The sequence below is a fragment of the Nicotiana attenuata genome, unplaced genomic scaffold (genome assembly GCF_001879085.1).
Source record: "Nicotiana attenuata strain UT unplaced genomic scaffold, NIATTr2, whole genome shotgun sequence".
Classification (NCBI taxonomy): domain Eukaryota; kingdom Viridiplantae; phylum Streptophyta; class Magnoliopsida; order Solanales; family Solanaceae; genus Nicotiana; species Nicotiana attenuata.
Genome location: NW_017671958.1, coordinates 63,888 through 90,562, shown reverse-complemented (window position 1 = coordinate 90,562; position 26,675 = coordinate 63,888). Strand labels below are relative to the sequence as shown.

General features: G+C 41.2%; 1 protein-coding gene across 1 annotated transcript; it reads left to right on the top strand.

Moving 5' to 3' along the window:
- The first annotated feature begins 4,061 nt into the window (after positions 1-4,061).
- LOC109211051 lies at positions 4,062-9,354 on the top strand. The gene is made up of 3 exons (XM_019374552.1): positions 4,062-4,175; positions 4,356-4,553; positions 8,962-9,354. Exons 1-3 carry the CDS (start codon positions 4,062-4,064, stop codon positions 9,352-9,354), a joined length of 705 nt encoding a protein of 234 aa, XP_019230097.1.
- The last annotated feature ends 17,321 nt before the right edge of the window (positions 9,355-26,675 follow it).

Genomic DNA, 26,675 nt, shown 5'->3' with positions numbered 1-26,675 from the left:
GTGCTATGGGTCTAAGGTAATTTAAATTTGTCACTAGTAACGGGAACCTTACCTTTCTTATTGTTCAACAATATTAAAGGTTTAAAAGGTAGTAACAAGTTATAGTTGTGACGGATAGCAGGTACTGGAAATTAGTACCTAGAAAAGGAGGATGAGTATAAAAAATACTCTTAGTGAAGAAGCAGAGTTCGGTTTAGGAACTAAAGAAGTCCGTGTTAAGGATTTGGTTAAATCTTCACCTATGTAAACACAAGAAGTGGTGCCGCTTCGATCAAAGTTTGGGATACAAAACTTGATAAGTGTTTATGAATTCAGGAAGTAGCACAAGGCCATAATTGGGTGCTAAAACTCACGGTGAACAAATTGTGAAGTTGGTACGATTTATGTGTATAAAGCTTTTCCGTCTTGTCAAATAGGAATTGTGGTTTAATAGAACTTAATCTAACCATCAATTTAGACAAGGTCTTAAATAGTTTATACAAGTAGTATGTTTAAATCGAAAGATACCTACTATACGCATGAATCTTATACATCAATCACTAACTAAGTGGGGGATTATTATATTAGTTAGTGTTTTGATGGGAGTATTTGAAAAGAGGTGACTTTTGTTTTAAAAGGTGCCTATTGGCAAAGGTTAAGTCTGTTAGTCCTAACAGACACCTAAAGGGTTTGAAAGGATGTGACTTTTGGTATTAAAAGGTGCCTATTGGCAAATGTTGAGTCTGTTAGTCCTAACAGACACCTAAAGGGTTTATAAATACCCTTTTCTTCTCCAAAACAAAAATCATCAGAAAAGCAACAAAGTATCTTCTTCTTTTCTGCTATCTTCAATTCACCAAATTTGTTCAAGTGGAAATTCGAGTTAATTGTTGGTGCTCGAATTTCAGAGGCTTTGTAAAATCCTGGAGGAATTCTGCCATAATCCCTGCAGCAACGAAATTGGGAGGCTTAAATTCCTTAAGGACAGTGACTACACTATCAAAGCCTAATTATTTCGTCCCTGTATTCTGTTATATTTTCTAACAAAAAAATACCCTGAAAGTATCTAATAGCGGCTTCAGATACCTCTCTAGTCCCTTCTACCCATTGATAATTCTCATCCTGAATCTTGTTGATGCTCAATCTCCTTCGCATGTCCTTGATGACATTATGAAAGTAAGCTGAGTCAGAATCACCTTCAATGAACCACTTCACCCTTGCTTTCTGTCTAAGAATAGCATTTTGGATTTTAAGATACCTCATATAATCCGCTCTAGTTTTGTTGAGATTGGACCTTCCAACTCCATCATTATCAGAGATCATTAAACCTTCAAGCCTAATCAACTCACTTTCTAGTCTTTTATGCTCTTCATGGATATCTCCAAATGTTTCTCTGGACCATATGCTAAGTTTGGAGGCAGTTAACTTTAGCTTATGATGCAGATTCCACATGGGATTACCAAAGCATTCATCATCCCAAATGTTGTTAATGACTTCCATGAATCCTTCAGGTTCAGTCCAGAAATTGAGGAATTTAAATACCTCACAAACTGGTCAGAAGTAGATTTAAATTGTGCTAACAGAGGAACATGATCAGAACAAGCACTAGCTAAATGATTAACAATGGTTCCATTATATAAGTCAACCCATTCAGAATTGTATACCATTCTATCGAGCCTTTTCCATATAGTATCAGGTGCCCCTCTATTATTGCACTAAGTGAATTTGTTCCCCACAAAACCTGCATCTTGCATCCCACATTTTTATAAGCATTGCAGGAAGTCAAAGCTTTTGTCAATCCTATAAGGAGAACCACCACACTTCTCTTCAGAATCAGCTATGACATTGAAATCTCCAATGATAGCCCAAGGACCAATAATTCTATTAGAAAGATTACACAGCTCACTCCACGAGTCTCTCCATAGGGTAGTTCTGCACTTAGCATATACCACCGAGATATGGGAGACTTTGCATGTGACTTGTTGTTTCGAGTCTTCAAGAATAACAATATCAAACTTATTTGACCAAAATAGCCAAATCTTGTTATTGAGATTAGCATAGCAACCTTGCATACCAAGGTGCCTCATATAAGTGTTCATCTTCTCTGCTTCGACAAAAGGTTCTTGCAAGGAAATGAAAGTGATATTGTATTCATTTTTAAGAGTCTTGAACCTTTCAAAAGCACTTTGTGTTCTAACACTCCTAATATTCCATGATAAAGTGTTAATCATTGGAATTCAGGAGAGTTAGGCCTATGATGAATATTTTCTAACCCCATTTTGAACAAAACAGTAGATCCACTGGTAACTCCTCTTGGTGATAGATTGTTTTGATCAGTGACCATTTGGTGGTCCTGAGAAAGTACTTTACCAGTGTTGTCTCCCAAAAAATTATTCATCTTGGTTAAATGAAGCATTTCACTATCAGATGTTGATTCAATTTCATTTGATAGGTGAATTCCCTCCACTTCTACTTCTGAATCAGATTCAAAATGTGAGTACTCATCAACCACGTTAGTACCATTAATGGAGTTTCTTTCGTGTACCAATGATTTTCCTTCATACTCTTTACTTCTCGCCTGGGTAGTTTCTAGAGTTTCAGGCCGATTATGCAGCTCTAGACCTCCTGCCAAGGGACTGCATCCCTGAGAAATACAATTCATTACTATCTGGATCTTTGATTGTAACCTCTAGTGTCCTAACATGATACGTCACCTCCTGCATTACCAAATCCTTATTCCCTTCTATTTCAACTGTAATATTAGCTAATACAGAAGAGAGGCTATTATCGTTGGCCTCAGGTTTGGATAAATTCTTGCCAACTTCTCTTGCTTCTTTCTTCCATTTTCTGTCATAAGGTGGACCAGTTTTTGTAAAGAGAGTATTTTTGTTTTGTCTCTTGGTCTTTAGTGTCACTAACGAATTTAGTAATGCTATTTATATATCTTGAAAATTAATTTAAGAAAAAAAATTAAATGTACGAATATATTATAAAAATAATAAATAAAATAATATTATGTTATTTTAATTATAAGTAAAATACTTGGGTAAAAGTATATTATATAGCATATAATATAGAAGGTATTACATAAATGAGAGGATTTATAATGTCAAGGGCATAATAGACTTTCAAGTGAAATATTTGTAAAATCTGGTGAACATGATTATTGTGATAACTAGAGCATAGTAAAATAATGCTCGACCTCGACCATTGTTGACTGTCCGGCCACGAATCCCACTGTCTACTAGTCGACCTCGGCGGCATCATTTTCCCTATCAGATTTTGACCTATACACACATCTTTAAAAAGTATGCATATGCCACGCAAAAGTGAACACATTTGGGAAGAGCTTAGGCGTCCCCATAAAACTATGATGTGAGTTCAAAATAAGCAAATAAATGAATAAAAAAGTAAAAGCAAAAGTATTATTTTTATTTAATTTTTTTAAGTGACAGTGGAAAAGGTTGACGGAAAAATAAGGCAAATGACAAAGTCTCGAAAGCAGAATCAACTTAATTAACCACCCTTATAGACTACTTGATCAAGTTTTTTCTTTCTTTTTTTTTTGGCATTTTTTTTTGGCAAAGTGTATTTTTATTTTTTGCTGGTGTAGTGGCTACTCTGAGCGATGCAGTGTAAGATCATGTCCTCGGGTGGGTCAGGAGCGGGGGGCAAAGGGTGGCGGGGGGAGGGGGTAAGGCATCCACTAGATTGAGAGTTGGATCCTAGAACATAGGGATATTGACAGGTAAGTTAATAGATTTGGGGAAGATTCTCCAGAAGAGAGAGAGATTAATATAGCATGTGTCCAAAAGACTAGGTGGGTGGGTACGAAGGCTCGGGATGTTAATGGGTATAAACTTTGGTATTCAGGGGGTGCTGGGGGCAAGAACGGGGTAGGTATTTTAGTTGATATGGATCTTAAGGAGTTAGTGGTGGATGTTAGGAGGGTGAATGATAGGTTGTTAACTATTAAGCTAGTGGTTAGTGGGTTCACTTTTAACGTAATTAGTGCTTATGTGCCTCAAGTGGGGCTGGGCGAGAAGGTCAAAAGGCGCTTCTAGGAAGATTTGGACGAGGTTATGCGTGGCATTCCACAAACCGAGAAAATTTTCATACGGGGTGATTTTAATGGTCAAGTTAGAGAGACTGTTATCGGTTATAACAAGGTGCCTGGCGGGTTAGGAACGAGGGCGGTACCTTGTTGTTGGATTTTGCTAAAACTTTTGACTTGGTGAGAGGGATGACCACTTGGTGACTTTCTGTTGTAAGGTAGCGAAGACTCTGATTGATTATCTTCTCCTCAGGAGAGGTGATAGGGGCCTTTGCACTGAGTGCAAGATTATCCTGAATGAGTGCATGTCGATGCAACATAGGCTCTTGATAATAGACTTGGAGGTCAAGAGAGCAAGGAAGAAGAGAGTGGTGTACGCCAACCTAAGATCAAGTGGGGATCCTTGACTAAGGAAAAGGCTCAGGAGTTGGGGGAAAAGCTGTTAGCTATGGGGGCCTGGAGGAGTACTTGGAATGCGAGTAGTATGTGGACCACGACATCGGGCTGCATTAGGAAAGCTGTTAGGGGGTATTAGGGGTCACAAAGGGTACTCGAGTGGCCACAAAGGGGACAAGTGGTGGAATAAGGAGGTCCAAGGAAAAGTGAAAGCTTAGAAAGTGACATAGTTGAAGCTAGTGGGGAGTACGAATGATGAGAAGAGAACGTATAGGTAGTGTTATAAGATGGAAAGGAAAGAGGCAAAGTTAGAGGTCACGACGCCTAAGACTGCAGCATTTGAAAGATTGTATGAGGAATTTGGGGGTAAAAGATGTGATAGGAAGTTGTACAAGTTAGACAAGATTAGGGAGAGGAAGGCTTAGGACCTGGATCATGTGAAGTGTATCAAAGATGAAGATGGTAAGGTATTGGTGGAAGAGGCGTGTATCAGGCGTAAATGGCGGGAGTACTTTTATAAACTCTTGAACAAGGAAAGGGACAAGAACATCATGCTGGGTGAGTTGGAGAACTTAGAGGGACAGAGAGATTTTGGATTTTGCAGGCGTATTTAGTGTAGGGAGGTTGATGTGGGAATATGGAAGATGAGCAGAGGTAAGACGATTGGGTCTGACGAGATTCCGGTGAAATTTTGGAAGCAAGCGGGTAGAGCAGGCTTGAAGTGGCTTACTAGCTTGTATAATGTCATTTTGAGGATGAAGAAGATGTCCACAGAGTGGCGGTGGAGTTTGATGATTCCATGGTACAAAAACAAAGGTGATATCCAGAACTGTAACAACTATATGAGTATGAAGTTGCTGAGTCACACTATGAAAGTTTGAGAGAGAGTGGTGGATAGGAGGGCGAGGACATCTGTATTTATTATCGTGAACCAGTTTGGATTAATGTCGCGATAGTCAACTACAGAAGCCATTCACCTTGTGAGACGATTGGTGGAGCAGTATATGGAGAGAGAAAATGACTTACAAATGGTGTTCATTGACCTTGAGAATAGGGGTGTTCCAAACCGAACCGAAACCGAAAATCGAACAGCAAAAGTGGCTTAATGGCTTATTGGTAGCGGGTTAACGGTTTAACGGATGGGGAACGGGTTGAAATTTTTTTATTAACAACTTATCGATTTGGGGGCAGATTATTCAATTTTCTTAACGGATAATCCGTTAACCCGTTATGAATATATATATATATATATATATATATATATATATATATATATATTTTTTTTTTATATTAAATAATAAAAATCCCTTCTTCCACTTAGTTGTCACGACCCGAATTTCCCACCATCAGAGTCGTGATGGCGCCTACTCGTGGTAGCTAGGCAAGCCAACTTAATTACCTTTCCATCACTAGCAATTATCTTTAACAGTTTATAACATCAATATAGAACATAAAGTCTAATAAGAACAATAGCGGAAGTCTGTCTTAAAATGATGAATTTAAAACGCGGAATAGTCAAAAACAACCTCTACCCAAGATTTGGTGTCACATTACTCACGAACCACTAAGAATAAACTAAATACAAAGGTCTGAAAGAAATATAACAACTGTCTGTCTCGAAACAAGGAGGCAACAGTCTAAAAGAAAACAATGAGAAGAGACGCCGGGCCTGCGGACGCCTGCAAGGCTACCTCAGTCTCGTGAATATGAATCGCCTGCTTCCGAACTACTGCTGCTGCTGTTCCTCAAAACCTGGACCTGTGCAAAAATGCACAGAAGTGTAGCATCAGCACAACCGACCCCATGTGCTGGTAAGTGTCTAGCCTAACCCCGGCGAAGTAGTGACGAGGCTAGACTGGACACCACATAAACCTATGCAGTTATAGATATACAGCGGAAATCGAACAAAGCAATTACCAACATGGGAGAAGAAAACATGCTATGGGGAGTTACAATAATAACAATAATCCAGAGTAACAACTAAAGCAACTTAGGTTCACAGTGAACAAGGAATCAATACTCAAATGTAAACACATAGCCTCAATAATTGTTGCGGCGTGCAACCCGCTCCATAATTACTATTGTTGCGGCGTGCAACCCGCTCCACAAATACCACTGTTGCGGCGTGCAACCCGACCCATATCATTATCATGTATCATTGTTGCGGCGCGCAACCCGCTCCTCACATCTTATTGTTGCAAAACCGACCCCGGGCCCGCTTGGTCAAAACACGCGGTTCGAATCAAAATAAATTCACCCATAACCCCACGAATCCAAAGATATAATTTGTTTTAAGATTCGACCCCAAATTGGGGTTGAATTACCCAAAATTCTCAAAACCCTAACTCTACCCAAAACCCATGATTCCTACCTTGATTTCATGATTTAGGCTTAGAAACTTGCTAATTAATGAAGGAAAAGTAAAGGAAATAAGTGGGAAATTACTTACTCAAGTGGTCTTGAAGCTTGAGGGCTTTAATGGCTTCCTAAGGCTTGGGAGAGAAGAGGGCTCGTGATAAAAAGTGAAAAATCCCGAGTGTACTGTTTCTGTTCTTTTAAAAAAAATCACTGGACGACATTACACTACGCGTTCGCGACAGTAGGGTCGCGTTCGCGATGAATAGAAGTTGGCAAGCATCGCGTTCGCGGACAAGGGATGCGAACGCGAAGAGAAAATATTGGGTGCCTGGAAAATTGGCCTACGCGAACGCGTTGGCCTGTACGCGAACGCGATGGGAAATGGGCTGGGAACTACGCGAACGCGGTCCGGCCCTCGCGAACGCGAACAAGAAAAGAGGACTGGGCCCTTAGAGGTTCATATCTCTATGCGAACGCGGACTAATGACGCGAACGCGATGAAGGAACAAAATGAAGCATCGCGAACGCGTGTGGGGGAGTGCGAACGCGAAGAAGGATTTCACTGGGCAAAAATTGCAGAAAAATCTGCTACCATTCCAAGTGTAAAAACACCCCGAACTACCTCCAATTCACTCCCGAGCCCTCGGGGCTCCTAACCAATCACAGACACTAACTCAATAACATCCTACGAACTTACTCGAGCGATTAAATCGCCAAAATAACATCAAAATCACTGAATCAAGCCTCAAAATCATCATTTTCCTTTCAAACTTCATAAACTTCCAACTTTAGACAATTAGGTCCGAAACACGTCAAACGACGTCCGATTTCGACCAAACTTTACAGAAAGCGCTTAACACATATTTAAGACTTGTACCGGGCGTCGAACCAAAATACGAGCCCGATAACACAATCTTTTAATCAATTTTTATTTCCATTTTCCTTAATAATTTCAGAAAAACAATTTCACAGAAAAATTCATTTCTCGGGCTCTAGACCTCGGAATTCGACTCCGGGCACATGCCCGAGTCCCATATTTTTCTACGGACCTTCCGGGACCGTCCAAATCTCGAGTCCAGGTCCGTTTACCAAAAATGTTGACCGAAGTCAACCTTAAACATATTAATATCAAAATTCTTCAAATTTTTCACAGAATTCACATATTTCAACATAAAAGCTTTCTGGCTACGCGCCCGGACTGCGCACGCAAATCGAGACAAGTAAAAAAATGAGGTTTTCAAGGCCTCGGAAATACAGAATCAATGAGGAAACAGGTGATGACCCTTTGGGTCGTCACATTAGTACTCTATTTGTAATTCCCATTTGGCTTTTAAAAATTCTCCTTTCTTTCATGGAATCACTGATATGGATCGTACTAACTTATTACACCATCGGGTTTGCTCCTGCTACAAGTAAGTATGTTCTCCGTTCACTTCTGGCAACCAAAATTTCTTTGTGGCAAAATGTGGTGTATTTGTTTAGGCTGCTGAGTCGTGATATCTGGTCAATGTGAATTTATGATGCACATTTTACAATTAGTTTAGGAACTATAAGAATTCAAACTTACATTTTTGTGCCTACAAAATGTCCAGGTTTTTTCAATTGCAATATAGATTGAATTAGGCCGATAAATCGCCGGATAACCGCTCGATAAGAGCTAAACCGATACCAATCCGCCCAATATCTTATCGGGTGGCTAGGGGATTAATACATTTAAAAGTGGATAACCGATAAGCCAAACCGTTAAGAGTAAATAACCGCCCGATCCGCCCGATAAGCAGCCCTACTTGAGAAAGCCTATGACAAAGTCCCGAGGAAGGTGCTATGGAGATGTTTGGAGGTAAGCGGTGTCCGGTAGCGTACATTAGGGTGATTAAGGACATGTACGAGGGAGATAAGACTCGGGTGAGGACTGCGGGAGGAGACTCAGAATATTTTCTAGTGGAGATGGGGTTGCATTAGGGGTCGGACCTTAGCTCATTTTTTTTTGCCCTAGCGTTGGATGTGCTGACATGATACATACAAGGGGGGTACCATGGTGTATGCTATTTGTTGATGACATAGTACTGATTGATGATACGCGAGGTGGTGTTAACGTTGGGTTGAAAGTTTGGAGACAGACGTTGGAGTCTAAAGGTTTTAAGTTGAGTACGTTAAAAACAGAATACTTGTAGTGCAAGTTCAGTGATGGGAGGCATGAAGCAGAAGTGAAAGTGAAGATTGATACTCAAGTCATTCCCAAAGGAGATAGTTTCAAGTATCTTGGGTCTATAATCCAAGGCAACAAAGAGATTGTCGAAGATGTTACTCATCGCATTGGAGCGGAGTGGATGAAAAGGAGGCTAGCTTCGGGGGTCCTGTGCGATAAGAATGCGCCCCCTAGACTTATGGGCAAGTTCTACAGAGTAGTGGTTAGATCGACGATATTGTATGAATCTGAGTGTTGGCCCGTCAAGAAGTCTCGTGTCTGGAAGATGAAAGTAGCTGAAATGATGATGTTGAGATGGATGTGCAGACAAATCAGGAACGACAAGATTAGGAATGAAGTTATTTGGGACAAAGTGTGAGTGGCATCTCTGGAGGACAAGTTGCGGGAATCGAGGCTACGATGGTTCGGGCATGTGAAGAGGACATAGATGCCCTGGTCAGGTTGTGTGAGAGGCTAACCATGGCAGGCTTGAGGAAGGGCAGGGATAAGCCAAAGAAGTATTGGGGAGAGGTGATTAGGCACGACATATCGTTGCTTCACCTTACCGAGGACATGACCCATGATAGAAAGGTATGGAGGTCGAGGATTAAGGTAAGTTGATAGGTAGTTGTGAGTTTCTCCTAGACTTACCAGTAGTACTAGTACTATTCTTGTATTCTCTTATTCCTGGTTCTTTATTACTTGTTGTGTCATTTGCTTCTATTACCCAATTACATTGCTGCTGCTATTGCTTGTTGCTTTATTTTTGTTGTTTCTTGAGCCGAAGTTCTATCAGAAACAGTCTCTCTGCTTTTATAGGGTAGTGGTAAGGTCTGCGTACACATTACCCTCCTCAGACCCCACGTATGAGATTAAACTGAGTTTGTTTGTTGTTTTTTCTTTCAAAGTTAAGGTGTTTGGCTAAGCTTTTTGAAGGAAAAAAAAGTGCTTTTGGCAGAAGCAATTTTCAGAGGCAGAAAAAATAGCTTCTTACCAAAAATACTTTTTTGAAAATATACTTAGAAACACTTTTTAAAACCTTGCTCAAATATTAATTGCTGCTCAAAAGTATTTTTCAAATCAATGGCTAAATACAAACTATTTCTTACCAAAAGTACTTTTTTGAGAAAAAATACTTTTCAAAAATAAGTTGATTTTTAAATGGTTGGCCAAATAGGTTATTAGATGACGACAGCTTCGCCCCGAGCTGGTTTTTATGATAACTAACTTCAATCACCAAAGCAATGTTGTGAAAGTAATGAATGTTCAATAACCAAGAGTATCAGAATATAATATGGTTGGGGTGGGTGAAGAAATGGGGAATTGGGGATGGATGTGCATATATGTTTTGACTTTTTGAAGAAAAATGAGCGTTCAAATTACTCCAATGTTCATATTCTTTTTCCACCAAATGTTCGCCTTTGAGTAGCTTTCGAGCTTCCATTTTGGGCGGCAGACACATTATATTTATTAGTGACAACTAAGCGATCTTGTGCTGTTTTAAGGTAATTGTAAGTCACACATCACTTTCCTTGTTTAATTTCTTAATGCAGATTAGTTAAAACCTAAGTACTCTTCTTTTGTCAAACTCTCATACAGCTGTTTCCAATTTCTTTCATTAGTATTGACTATATATTGAGTAGTAGTACTCCATTATTTTTGGGAAATGGGAAAGAGAGAATAAAGCCCACTTTTGGGAATGTGCTATTTGTACATTATGGCCCTTTATAATTTTAAAATTAAGAAAACGATCTTTTTAAATATCTTATGTGTGAAAGAAAATATTTTACGTGTAAAAGTAAATCTTTCATACATAAAAAAAAGATGGGTCATAAAACTAAAAACAAGTTTGTAAAGAGCCAAAAAACTAATTGCCAAAGACGCTTTGGCAAGCTTCTTTATTTTGCTTATTCTACTAACCTTGCTTGTGTCTTTGCAATTTGGCATAAACCTAATTACCACTCACATCTCAGTATATAATTGATCGAGAAATGGTCAAAACTGCCCCTAGACTATTAGAGGTTGTGCAATAATACTCTCCGTCCACCTATTTTGCAAAAATTACCCTCACCGTTATCTTTTCGGCTCAAGATTGTCCTTACGACTAACAACCATGTTATGTTTAAAAAAGTCTTAATTAATTTTCCCGTGTCATCGTCCCATTGGCCTAACTTAAAACTCACATAAATTAAAATAAACTCACCCACATTCTAAGACCCATAAACAAAAATACTTTTTTCTAGTCTATCCTTCTTCCTCTCCCTCTTCCGTTTCTTTCTCCTCTTTCGTTCCAAAAAAAATTCCAACATCTAGAACTCTCATACACCCATTTTTTCCTAAGAAATCAAAACTTTCTCTTATAGTTAATCACCTTCCTCTTTCTATTTCTTTCTCTATTAAATGTACACATCAATACTCCTATTTTTTTCCATCACAGAAATACCATTCATCATTAATTTTTCTTACTACACTTTACTGCTTCATACAATAAGCTCAATCAAGTATTTATTACAGTCACATTCTCTAATAAGTCGTATTCTCTCAAATTCTCAGGCATGGGCGGATCCACATAGAGGTGCTCAAGCACCCATTGCCTATGGTATGGAACATATAATTTTATAGAGAATTTTGTATACAGTCAAATCATATGCCTTCGATTTATAGGCTCAAAGGGTCGTCTTAAGACCGAGTTCAGGCAAGGTCGAGTTCGAGCCCGATGGACCAGACTCGAGCTCGAAGATAGGATGCAATGCCCGAGGATCGAAGTACGATGAATACCGAAGCCGAGTATGCTCGACACCAAAATAATGCCGTTATGGATCTCTAACAGAATGAGCGAGACTCCTGCCACGTCCCCAAAATCATGGCGCTAATCGCGGAATAGAATTGTACGATACCATATTAGGCGGCTAGACAACTGTCCCAATAAGATTCCTTACTGTAAATGGAAATGTACCTTATTTAGGGTTCCCTTATTATATAAATGGGACCCCAATCATTTGTAAACATCATCCAATCATTGGCAAAGAATATACTATCTTATTTTTTTGGCTCATTGTTCATCAAACTTGTCTTTTCTCTTTACTGTTCTTACTTAATTGTTCTTGGTTCATCTGGAGGTGACTAAGCTCGAGGACGATACTGTTTGGTAACATGGGTTTGATTCATTCATTTCTTTCATCTATACTTTATACTTCTTGATTATTAATTGGTATTGAACTAAATCACATATCTTTAAAACCACAAATCAAATTTAATTGTTACTCGTATTTTTGAGGTAAAAAGTTTGCGCCCACCCTGGGGCTAAAGATAATAGTGATTATTTAATTACCGATTCTCATTACACACGTTATTTTTACACTTTTTCTTGTCAAGATTTTCTGATTCTCAAGATTAAACATGTCAAACTCGCAAAATGCACATGTTCATGACAACGAAGGTCTTGGATTTCATGGGGAAAATAACAATGTAGGGGTCGGTGTACCACCGATAAACCCTGGGGAAGTGCCAAATGTGGAACCAGTTGACGTTAGTTCGCACATTGCTTTAAATGCAGATTTAGGCGCAGACCCCAGAGGAAGTGTATGCAGGGAAGCCCGGTCTGGGGGCCAAGGAACACCAGGTATAGGAGATGGAGGAGTCAGCCTCCAAGTAATATTCGAGATGCTGCAAGTTCAGCAGATCGCCATCGCTCAACATTAGAGTCAGAATAAAACTCCGAGCATAGCTGAACCAGAAAACACTCGACGTGCTGAACCGGCACCAGAGAGGTCGAACGAAAATGGCTCGGGGACTGGTCCCACCATTATGAATATGCTCGAAGAGCTCAGCAAGTGGATCGAGTACGGGGAAAAGAAGATTGAAGACAACGAGAAAAAGGTGGAAACCTATAACTCCCGTGTTGACCAGATACCGGGAGCACCTCTAGTCATGAAGGGTTTAGATGCCAAAAAGTTCATATAAAAACCGTTCCATCAGAGCGCGGCTCCGATGCCCATTCCTAAGAAGTTTCGCATGCGCGATATACCCAAATATAATGGGACAACCGACCCTAGCGAGCATATTACTTCATACACTTGTGGGATCAAAGGAAATGACTTGAATGACGATGAGACCGAATCGGTATTGTTAAAAAAGTTTGGGGAAACATTGTCGAAAGGAGCCATGATTTGGTATCATAACTTGCCTCCTAACTCTATTGATTTGTTTGCTATGTTAGCAGATGCCTTCGTGAAAGCACACGTCAGGCCCATAAAGGTGGCAATGAGGAAGTCAGACGTCTTCATAATAAAACAAAAGAACAATGAGATGTTGAGGGAGTTCGTCTCTAGGTTTCAGATGGAGCGAATGGAATTGCCACCGGTCTCGGATGACTGGACATTACAAGCTTTTATGCAGGGTTTGAACGAGAGGAGTTCGATCGTGTCTCGACAATTAAAGCATAATTTGATCGAGTACCCAGCTGTGACGTAGTTGGACGTACATAACTATTACCAATCGAAGATCAGGGTTGAGGACGACCAATTGGGAGCCCCCTCGGATTCAGTTCATCCTAATAGATTGACAACCAAACCCCCGAGGGATACAGACAGGGAATCAAGATCGAACAAGGGACGGTATCAGCCATATGTCGATTGGAGAAACAACGGTTCGGGTTGTAACTCTCCTCGAAATGATCGAAGAAACGATCAAGGTTTTAGCTCTTGGGGGCTCATGAGTAAGAGTGGGTTCGATAAGCACACCAACCTCGTGGAGGCACCTCGAATGTCAGAGTATAATTTCAGTGTAGACGCATCAGGGATTGTGTCAGCTATTGGAAGAATCAAAGATACCAGATGGCCCAGGCCTATACAGACCGATCCTTCTCAGAGGAATCCAAACTTCATGTGTAAGTATCATGGCACACATGGCCATAGGACCGAAGATTGTAGGCAGCTAAGGGATGAGGTAGCTTGGTTGTTCAACGAGGGTCACCTTCGAGAATTTCTCAGTGATCGAGCAAAAAAACCACTTCAGGGAGAGAGACACAAGAAAGAATGATCAGCAAGAACCACAACATGTAATCCACATGATCGTTGGCGGTGTCGATGTCCCGCAAGGACCTGTGTTCAAACGCACCAAGTTATCGATCACCAGAGAAAAACGGACTCGGAGCTATGTGCCCGAGGACGCCTTATCATTCTATGACGAGGAAGCAGAAGGCATATCTCAGCCGCACAATGACGCCCTGGTAATTTCTATCCTTTTAAGTAAAATTCAAGCTAAACGTGTTCTAGTGGATCCAGGTAGCTCAGAGAACATAATCAGATTGAGGGTCGTAGAACAGCTCGGCCTACAGGATCAGATTATACCTGAATCCCGGGTCCTAAATGGCTTTAACATGGCAAGCGAAACAACAAAAGGGGAGATAATCCTACCAGTCAACATAGCCGGGACCATACAAGATACAAAATTCCATGTCATCGAAGGCGACATGAGGTATAATGCACTCCTCGGGAGACCATGGATACACAACATGAGGGTGGTACCTTCAACTCTTCATCAGATGATGAAGTTCCCAACGGAGGATGGTGGGAAAACGGCCTACGGAGAGCAACATATTGCAAAGGAAATGTTTGCAATCGATGAAGTGACGCCGATACCAGACCCTTCAACCTCGGAGAAATCGAGCATCAAAGGTAAGCAGGCGGCTAAATAGCAATCACCGCCCCCAGCCTCGACGGAATCGGAGCAACAGGTAATTGAAGATGAAGAAGAGGATTTCCTCACTCCTCGAACCTTCATCGTTCCCGAAGAGTCCAATGCAACCAAATCAACTGTCGAGGAACTGGAGCAGGTCATACTGATCGAATACATGCACGAGAGAAAGATATACTTGGGAACGGGATTAACCCCCGAAGTCAGGAAAAAAATTATTCAATTTCTTATTGATAATATGGATTGCTTTGCTTGGTCCCACTTAGATATGACAAGGATTCCACCGGAAATAACAACACATCGGTTAAGCCTCGGCCCTAGGTTCAACAAGTAAAGCAAAATAGGAGGCCCCAGTCCGAGGTAAAACATGCATTCATAAAGGACGAGGTAACCAAACTCCTTAAAATAGGGTTAGCCAACGTAGTTGTAGTTCCTAAAAAAGGAAATAAACTTAGAATGTGCGTAGATTACAAGGATTTAAACAAAGCATGTCCGAAAGATTCTTTCCCACTGCCCAACATCGATCGTATGATCGATACCACGGCCGGCGACGAGATCCTAACTTTTCTCGACGCCCACTCCGAGTACAATCAAATTCAGATGAACCCGGAGGACCAGGAAAAGAATTCATTTATCACTAAATTTGGAACTTATTGTTACAACTTAATGCCCTTCGGGCTAAAAAATGCAGGAGCTACATACCAACATCTAGTTAACGAAATGTTTGAAGAACAGATAGGTAAAACAATGGAAGTTTACGTTGATGATATGTTGGTTAAGTCCCTGCGCGCTAACTCATTTGAAGGAAACATTCAAAATTTTGAGAAAGTACAACAAGAAGCTTAACCCGGAGAAATGTGCCTTTGGCGTCGGCTCGGGTAAGTTCCTCGGTTTCATGGTCTCGAGTCAGGGTATCGAAATTAATCCCGACAAGATCAAGGCCATCGAGGATATCACAGTCGTGGATAGTGTGAAGGTCGTGCAAAGGCTGACTAGATGAATAGATGCTTTGGGTCGATTCATTTCGAGGTCATCACATTGAAGTCAGCGATTCGTTTTCTTTGCTTAAAAAGAAGAATGATTTCGTGTGGACCCAGGAATGCCAGCAAGCCTTGGAAGAATTGAAGCGATACTTATCGAGCCCGCCTTTGCTTCACACCCCGAAGGTAGATGAAAAACTTTACCTATACTTGGCAGTATCCGAGATAGCGGTAAGTGGGGTACTAGTTCGAGAAGAGCAAGGTACGCAATTTCCTGTTTATTATGTAAGTCGAACTCTAGGAGATGCTGAAACTAGATACCCTCACTTAGAAAAATTAGCACTTGCATTGATAAGCGCATCTAGAAAGCTAAAATCATATTTTCAATGTCATCCCATATGTGTATTAACAACTTACCCCCTTCGAAATGTTTTGCATAAGCCCGAGCTATCGGGCCGGTTGGCCGAATGGGCCGTCGAACTTAGTGGGTACAATATCGAGTATCAACCCCGAACGACCATCAAGTCGCAAATCCTAGCTGACTTCGTGGCCGATTTTACGCTGACCCTTGTACCCGAAGTGGAGAAAGAACTCCTGCTAAGATCGGGTACATCATCGGGTGTATGGACCCTTTTCACGACGGTGCCTCGAATGTGAAAGGGATCAGGCTTGGCATTGTCTTAAAGACACCTACGGGTGGAACCATTAGACAATCTATCAAAACTTCTAGGTTGACTAATAATGAGGCCGAGTATGAGGCCATAATTGCAGGTCTCGAGCTAGCTAAGAGATTGGGAGTAGAATTCATTGAAGCCAAGTGCGATTCACCGTTAGTGGTAAACCAAGTAAACAAGAGTTTTGAGGTTCGAGAGGACAGGATGCAACGGTACTTGGATAAGCTACAGGTAACTCTACACCGCTTCAAGGAGTGGACTTTGGATCACATGCCTCAAGAACAAAATAGTGAGGCCGATGCACTTGCTAACCTGGAATCCTCAGTTGAAGAAGATGATATCGTCCCGGGGACTGTCGTCCAATTATCGAGGTCTGTGGTTGAAGAGGGTCATGCCAAGATATATTCTACAAGCCTGACTTGGGATTGGAGGAATAAGTACATCGATTATTTGAAAAATAGAAAACTCCCATTGGATCACAAAGAATCAAGGGCCCTACGAACCAAGGCTGCTAGGTTTGCATTAGATAAAGATGGAACATTGTACAAGAGAACGTTCGATGGACCATTACTGGTAAGTTTAGGGCCGGGGGACACCGATTACGTTCTACGAGAAATCCACGAAGGTACTTGTAGGAATCACTCAGGCGTCGAGTCTTTAATTCGCAAAATTATCATAGCAGGGTATTACTGGGACAGCATGGAGAAAGATACTAAGGAGTTTGTCAAAAGATGTGATAAGTGCCAGCGGTTTGTACCAATGATCCATCAGCCCGGGGAACAACTCCACTCGGTCCTATCCCCGTGGCCTTTCATGAAATGGGAATGGACATAGTCAGCCCTCTACCAACAGCCCTAGGTAAAGCCAAATTTATTTAGTTTATGACTGATTATTTTTCAAAATGGGTGGAAGCACAGGCCTTCGAGAAGGTAAGAGAAAAGGAAGTTATTGACTTCATTTGGGACCACATCATATGTCGGTTCGGGATGCCTGCCGAGATTGTATGTGACAATGGAAAGCAATTCGTCGGCAGCAAGGTGACGAAATTCCTCGAAGCACATAAAATAAAGAGGATCTTGTCAACACTGTACCACCCAACTGGAAATGGACAGGCCGAGTCCATAAACAAAACTATCATTCAAAACCTAAAGAAAAGGTTGGACGATGCAAAGGGAAAATGGAGAGAAGTTCTACCCGAGGTCCTTTGGGCGTATCAAACAACATCGAAGTCTAGCACGGGGGCTACTCCGTTTTCTTTAGTATATGGCTCTGAGGCCCTTATCCCTGTCGAGTCGGAGAACCAGCGTCAGGTATCGACATGCATCGGAGGAGTCAAATCAGAGGCTATGAATACTAGCCTCGAGCTATTAGATGAAAAACGAGAGGCAGCACTTGTTTGGATGGAAGCACATAAACAAAGAATCGAGAGATACTACAATAGAAGAACCAATCTTCGACACTTTGGAATCAGGGACTTAGTTCTACGAAAAGTCACCCTCAATACTCGAGACCCGAATGAAGGAAAACTAGGCCCAAATTGGGAAGGACCGTACTGAGTCCTCGGAATTGTCGGTAAAGGATCTTACAAACTTAGCACAATGGAAGGCGAACAACGCCAAACAATTGGAACGTATCACTACTCAAGAGATACTATTGCTAAGGTATGACTTTCTCTTTTCGTCCATTTGAATTTGAAACTAACCCATTGCAGGTGTTCGGTCGAAGCTATTGAAGGCACCTTTTTACACGAAGTCTTTAGGTTTTAAAGCATGCGTTGCACTCTTTTTCCTTTAGATCGGATTTTGTCCCAAATGGGTTTTACCAGCGACGTTTTTAACGTGGCAACAATTATATGCTACCTAAGGAGAACTCAACAGTATCCAAGGCTTCTTTTCAATCAACCTCGAATATTGGGGGGCATCACCCTCAGAGGTCATATTTTCGAGGAAAATACTTCACGCCTAAGAGGTCCTCGATAGGAGAACTTTGTAATGGACCAAACGGTCAGATGAACCGTGTCCATATAGAATAGTCGAGCCCCGACAGCAAAACATGTACACATGTATCAATTACTCAAAGAAGCATTCCTTCTATATCAAAACACTTTGTGTCCCAAAGAAGTCTACTATTATACGAGCTCTACACTTACAATTCTACGAGAAACGGCCCAAGGGCCAAGATGCAAATACACCCCGAATACTCAGGGACTATCATCGAAAGTCAACACATCCGAGTCATCAAAAACTCGAACTCATAAGACCTCAAAGAGGCATCCCCTTGATATAAAGCCCAAGGCCATCATACTCGGGGACTAACCTTTCGAACAAGTTTGAAAGGTTATCGGAAAACAAGTCCAAGAGACATACCCAAAGGCTATAGCCATATTAAAGACTACGGTCATATAAAAAGACTACGGTCATATAAAAAGGCTACGGCCGAAATAATGCGGCTCGGAGATGTTCGACTTCCGCCATAAATCAAAGGCCTTCAAACACTTTGAAAAAATGGTTAAATCAGGCTACCCTCGGCAAAAGCAAAAGATAAAGGGCTTTGAAAAAATCAGCCCTCGAATAATTTAAAGGCTTCAATAACATCATCCTTCAAAAAAAACCTCAAGAGGTATTCGATTATGTTTGCACAAACAAATTACTAATAAGGTTCCGACCCGTCGAACCTTCGAAAAACCCAACGGGTACAAAAAACACATGCTTAGGCATAGATAAATTTTCACTAAGTCTTTTAGCCGAAAAGAGGGAAAAATTATAGCCATTTTAGAGGCCGAATTGGCCCAACTTAAAAGAGCCTAAGGGCTAACCTAAAAGAGCCTAAGGGCCAAAACATATAGGGTTCGAGACATTGCTCTCACTTAACTCGGACTCAAGAGTCCTACCATCCCGAGCTCGCATCAAATCAACTTAAGCTTAGCTCGAGGATTAACAAAAATCTTAAGAGGTATTCTATTATAAAGATCACCCATTGATCAATAAAAAATCTAAGGGTTATTATATTCTGAGTTCAGGCCAATACTCGGACTGATCATTAAAGTTATAACATCAAATAAAGACGAGACGGGATTATCGAAGATGAAGCAAAGAGATCCTTTTATATTTATAATAGGTGCTTACAAGAGATATTTTACAATACCCACGAGGGGTCCATGCACAAAAACAAAATAAAGAAACCTAAATCTACTCCGGGGCCACATCCTCGGCAGTTGTATCTTCGGGAGTCGCGTCTTCGGGAACCTCCTCCTCGGGGACTTCATCTTCGTCTCCGCTATCGAAGCCACTAGTTGAATCCTCGTCATCATAAAGCAAAGCGGCAGCCTCTTCTTCCAAAGTCTTTTCTTTTTCAATGTCGGCTGAGAGGTCGAAGCCGCGAGCGTGCACCTCCTCGAGGTTTCTCTCCAGGACTGTCGCCTGGCATAGTCGAGTGCATATGATAGCTTAACTTCTGCCGCAGCAGAGATCTCCTTTGCTCGGGTGTTAGCTGCTTCAGCGACAGCTCGGTACGAAGATACAAATGCCTCTGTATTAAATTTGGCATTGGCAAGCTCAGCAGTAGATTTAGCTTCGAGCTCCTCGATTCTGCGGCTTCGAGATAGGCTTTCCTCCTTTACACTCTGAAGCCGGCGTTCAATTGAAGCCAGATGCTCCCGAAGAGTATCTTTCTCCGAGGCGAGACGGTCCATGCCTTGTCTCCCTAGGGTCTCGGCCTCCTTCATCTTGAGCTCCTCTCGGAGCTGCTTCACCAGCTCGCCCTTTTGTTGAGCCTGCAAAGTTGAAGTGTTAGCCGACCGATTGGACAAATGCATAACAAAACCTCAAAGGGTATATTACCTTTTCGACAAGCTCGGTCTATTCTTGACGAGCCTTCGCCAATTCGGCTCGAAGATCGCTGATCTCCCCCTCCTTTTTGACATAGAGGATCTTAAGGCCGTCCCTCTCTTCAGAGAGCTTCTTGAGCTCGGCCTCACATCGAGCAAGCTCAGTTCGAGACTTGGAAAACACTTCTCAATGGAGCGTCACAGCATTCATTAAAAGGAAAAGTTAGACTCAGAACAACAAGGATAAAACGCAGGCGTGATCCTAAGGGCAGAAACTTACTTGTTTGAAGAGCCGTTGGGCCTCATCAAAAATAAAAGAAGCATCTAGGCCGGGATCATCTTCGATCCCTACAAGGCACTCTCGAAAGATATTGTGCCCTTCGTGGCTCGTCCCCACATCAGGAGTTCGCATGTTCCGAGCATCTCGAAATTGCCCCTCGGAGAACTCAGGACCAGGTGGCAATTCATCTACGTTAATTACCCCAAGTGATCCTCTAGGGGCATTCTCTTCTCTTTGAAGGGCCTTAGGACCGGACCCCTCAGTCTCACCCTCCAAATGACCTCCAAGACGAGGTTTTATTTTGCTGCCCGATGGCTCGGGGACTTTGCTCGAACTCCCCTCGGAGATTTCTTCAGTCCTGGAATTAACTGCATCAGCCACCATCGGTTCGGCAGACTTTGAAGCATTAGTGCTTCCTCTTTTTCGAACTACTAACAGGCAGTCATCATCTTCCCCCTCTTCCTCCTCGTCCCGAAGGCGTTGGGCCGTTTCTAGGGATAGGGCCACAGTTTCGGCCTTAGGCTTTCGAGCCTTGCTTTTCTTTGGCTTCAGGGAATTTGCAGGCGACCCCTTTATCTTTCCTTTTCTTTGGAAGGCTTTGGGATCTCTTCTTCACCGGGCAGGGGCGGCCGGCGTCTCCGAGGCCTTCACAATGACAAAGTAAGTATTTCTCTGAGAAACACAAATAAGCAAACAAGAGATGGTTTTTAGCCTCCCATCGACCTTTGGCCAGGTCACTCCAGCTGTGCTCCGTGTACGAAGAAGTAGAGGCCAGTTTTCGGACCCAACCTTCGAGGTCTGGGACCGCACCAGGGAACCAAGCAACAGCTACACCATCGGAAAGGGGTTAAACCGAGAAAAAGATGAGGTCGAGAAAGAGAAGGTAAAGCAGGGTATAAAGTCATTATCGATAAGCATGTACTTACGTTTCATATTTCATTCCTCGGGGAATGGCATCCTCTCTGCAGGAATCAGGTTGGAGGTCCTAACTCGGACAAACCGACTCATCCATCCTCGATCTTTATCTTCATCGATGCTGGAGAAGAGAGATTTCGAGGATCGGTGTTGCAGCTTTATCATGCCACCTCGATAAAGGCGAGGGTTGTACAACGTGATCAGATAGTCGAGGGTAAAAGGCATCCTCTCGATCTAGCTCGAGAAGTATCTGATCAGATTGATGATTCGCCGGAATGAAAGGTAGATCTGGCCAAGCGTCACTCGGTATTGTTGGTAAAAATCAAGAATAACTGGATCAATGGGACCCAGAGCTGGATCGGCAGGGCCCAGCGTGAATGGGTAGGTATACATGCTTAAGTACCCTGCTTTATGAGTAGTGATGTCCTCTTTAGGGGAAGGGATCACTACATCTTTGTTCTCCAGTTGCAGTCCTTTTTCAACTGCTCGAGCTCATCTTCGGTTATCAAATAGATGTATCAGGACATGGGCTCACATCGGCCTGGTGTCGATGCAAGTTTTTTGATTTTGAAATCGGATGTTGTTTCATACGGCGGGGGAATACACTCCTCGATACGAGGTGGCACCACCGTTTTACTTCTGGTCGACTGCGATGATGAAGAGGCTTTTTCTTTTTGGGGAACAGATTTAGATGTTTTAGCCATTATGGTTTGGAAATTCAAGAGAAGAGAAAAGGGTGATGATGAAGTAAGAACAAATTGAGAGAAGGGTGAACTCAGAGAAGTTGAAGGAGCTAATGAGATTTTGAGAACGATTCAAGAAGTAAAGTTTGAGAAATTGATGTCGACGCCCCCTTTTTCCCTCCCTCCAAAGAGCGAGAAATCGGGTTTACGACATTTAGGAAAGACAACTCTATTCCCGTTTGGGATTGGGTTTTGGATTTGGAGAGTCGCCACCTAATGATTATAGTGCATTAGGACACTTTAAGAAAGAATTTGAGATGAAAAACCAGAGTTCGGGTAAGGGCTAGAAATTATCTCGAGGGGAAGGTGTTAGTCACCCCTCAAGATCCACTAGTGTGGTTCCCGGCCATGCTACAACTGTGACTTTAAATACAAACAACAAGTAGACAAGCAAGCATTGCAAATACGAGGAAAACTTTCACATGATGGTTGCAAATAAAAAGTACAAAAGGTTTAAAAAATACTAGAATTTGGAAGAAAGTAGTTTTATAATTAAAGAAAAGATATACGAGTAAAGGGGAAGGGGTCAAATAATTGATGCAAGTAACTTAAAATAGGTGAAAGAGACGGAAGTTTAGGGAGAAACAATACTAAAATTCAGACAATTAAAAGAGAGATTTTTCATGATAGGTGCAAAGAATTGAAGTAAAAGCAGAGAAACTGAAAACTGAACAGCTTTTAAAATTCTGGAACAAAAATAACAAAGAGGGAGGGGTGTCCTAGGTTTATAAATCACATGGATCATCCACACAATACCGGTACCCAATTGTACGCATAGTGTTATCGTGTGATCATCATCTCCATGTCTACCCTTCCCTACCCCGTTAAGGTATTAAAGCGTGGAATACTATCGTTACTTATTGCATGCTATTACCCGTTCCAATCCTATCAGTCCCGGAGGCAAATGGACTACTAATCCTAAAGGGAGAGGGGTTTGGGGGCTTTTAGATGTTTTCAAAGGACAAAATGCTAAGGCGTCAATCAAAAACACGTAATGCAAATAAAGGGGAAGCAGACAAGCAAACACGGCTCAAATATGCCTCCATAAATCAGATAAAAGTCATAATGTTTAGCATGTCTTACACGTACTGATTTGGTCTTAATTAAATAATGCGACGAGCGGATTGGTTCAACGCACATTTTTTAGACGGAAAGTCTACATTAGGCTCGCTCGAATGCAGTTGACTAAAACCGATCTGATTGATTAATTAATCCTTTTGTCTAAGTGTTGGATAGAACTAGGCATGATATCTACTGATTTTAGAAATAATGCAAACTGATTATAGAAAAAGGTTACCAGTTTTAACAGAATAATATGAGTTCAGCAGTTGACGTAGCTTCTATTCAGATTCGAGATTTCCTATAGGCATGCTCTCTATATGTTTATTGATTTTTGACATCTTTTAGACATTAACAGAAGTCCTATGAACATGGTATCTATATGCAGCTTTTATTGTTAAACCTACAAACTGTTTGCCTGATGACGCTTATATATGCAGAGATGCGGAAGTCTATAGGCAGTATTTCTATATGTGAATTTGCAGAACAATTAGAAGTTAATCCTATATGCAGGATATCTATGTGTGAAGTTGCAGAAATCAGAAGTAAAACCTATAGGCAGGATATCTATGTATGAAATTGCAGAAATCAGAAGTTAACCCTATAGGCATGATATCTATATGCTTTATTGCAGAAATTAAGTGTCGAATCCTATAGGCATGTTTTCTACGCGTGGAGTTGCACAAATCATAAATAAATCCCTATAGGCAGGATTTCTACCTTGGTGCATAAAAGTAAACCCCATCCCCCTTTTTTACTAAATCCCCGAGTTTATACAAATTATTACAGTCCCAAAAGAATAAAACTGGAATTAAAAAAACGTACATCAGGAATCATCAGCTACATCCGAGCAGCCTAATTCAGACTTAATGTCTAATAATATGAGATTGAGCCACTTCCGAGATCCAGATTTCCAAGCCTTATCTCATCTAGGGTGTTTCAGAGATCCAAAGGATTTCAGGAACCCCAGGTCAGTGCATACACCCAAGATGTTAATCAGAAAACTTGAAGTTGTAGTAGTCTGGAAGGGTCCGAACCCTTAATGTGTCCAAGTNTGGCAAAATAACAGCATGTAGTAGTAAACTAAAAGAAGACATTCGAAGCATGATAGTCAAGTTTCACTGTTTTACAATAGAGAAGAAGATCAGAAGCATGCAAAGAGTTGAGTGGAAACCATAGTTGAGTTTGACAGGTAGTAAGAACTCAGAACCAAAAGAGTCACATGAAGAAAAGAGAATTGAAGCACATTGCAATTCCAACAGACGAGTTGCACAAACAATTTCAAAGAAATCGAATAATCCCCAAAAAAACTAGGGTTTTCGAAAATCAATCGAGTTTAGAGGAGATAAGCAGATAAACAAATAAACAGATTCAGAGTCTCGGATAAACCCCAAAAATTAGGGCTTTCACTATGCTAACTCAGATATAGAAGAAAGGTAAATCAAACGAATATTAACAAACAAACTAAGAAACTCGAACAAAATCCCCAAAAATTAGGGTTTTCAACATGCTAACTCAGATAAAAATAAGGTAAATCAAACGAATATTAACAAACAGACTAACAAACTCGAACAAAATCCCCAAAAATTAGGGTTTTCAACATGCTAACTCAGATAGAAAATAACACAAACAAAACACAGTAAAACATGTCGAGAATCAGAGAAGAGATTCGAAATAACTTAACATGAAACCCTAGTTGAAGAATAAAGAGTTTCTGAAAGCAAAAAAATTAAAGAGACTCGAGAAAAATGCATAGAAGGTTCACACACACATAGATCCGGAGCAGATCTAGAAATAAATCGAAGGAACCTTAGAGATTAGGGTTTCGTAAGAAACCCAGGTGATGAGAAAGGCTTTGGAAACCATCGATCTGAGCAGGAAAGTCGAAGGTCGAACTCGAATAGCCATGACTGGCCTGACAAAGGTTGAAGACGATCGGAGAACAGTCATCGAGCAAAGGCTTGGTCGGAAACCTTCAAGATCTGGTCATAGGACCTTTAGAAAATGAGCACGCAGAAGCCATGAGAGGCCAGTATAGGCCTCCGATGAGCCTGAGAAGCCATAGATTAGGGTTTCAGTGAGAGGCGGTGGCTAGGGTTTGAGGTGACTTGAGAGAGAGTTGAGAGAGGAGGGGATTCAGAAGCGGCGGTCGAGAAAAATGAGGTAGGGTTTTAGGGTCGTTTGAATTAAAAAAGGAAAGGGAAGAGGGGAGCCGTTGATCTTTGGGATTAAATGGGTTAAATGGGGACCGGGTTGGGTATGATAGGAAGGGGTATGGATCGGATTGCAAGTGGTAATTGGGCTGGGTATTTTTTGAGCTGAGTTGGAGTTAATTGGGGATTAAATTGATGCTATATTTGCAATTGAAATGGCTATGTGTTAAATAGCCGATTTTTCCCATTTAATTTTATATAAAAATAGTTAAAAAACGATTTTAAACAAAATTAAAAGCACTGAGCTAATTAATAATATATAAACATTAATCTAAAAATACTGGAAGTTATTTTATAAGTGTAAAATGCCATTAATCGTAATATAGGCTATAATTGCAGTTGTGTGCAATTTAGCGTTAAAAACATCAAATGAATTCGTAAAAATATGCAGAAAATTACCTTAATTATATTTTGGTGTAAATGTGAGAATAAAATGAATTATTCACCAAAAAATGATAATTTTGGGAATAATCATTGGATTTTGTTGTATTAAAATAGGCAATAAATTGGTTTTAAAAATCGTTAAAAATGCCAAAACTCTTGGGTGTGCTTATATATGCACAAATATGCTATTTTGGAAGTATTTTGGGTATAAAAATACTTAGGGAAAAAATTGGGTATCAACACACCCCAAGGCAAAACACTGAGTCTAATGAAACCCTTCTCAAGCAAGTCTTGCAATTGCTCCTTTAACTCTTTCAACTCAGACGGGGCCATACGATACGGCAGGATAGTAATGGGCTGAGTGCCCAGAGCCAAATCAATGCAAAAGTCAATATCCTTGTCGGGTGGTATACCCGGCAGGTCTGAAGAAAATACCTCAGGAAACTCCCGAACAACGGGCACAGAATCAATAGAAGGGACCTCAGCACTAGAATCGCGAACATAAGCCAAATAGGCCAAACACCCCTTCTCGACCATACGCCGAGCCTTCACATGAGAGATAACACTACGGGTAGAATGACCAGGAGTCCCTCTCCACTCTAAACTCCGGTAAGGCTAAGGTCACAGTCTTGGCATGACAATCCAAGATAGCGTGGTAAGGTGATAACCAGTCCATCCCCAATATAACATCGAAATCAACCATGTCCAGAAGCAAAAAATCTACACGAGTCTCAAGACCTCCAATCACCACAATACAAGAATGATGGACTCGATCTACCACAATAGAATCACCCACCGGTGTAGACACATAAATCGGAGCACTCAAGGAATCACTAGGCATGACCAGGTACGGTGCAAAATAAGATGACACATACGAGTATGTAGACCCTGGGTCAAATAACACTGAAGCATCTCTATCACAAACCAGA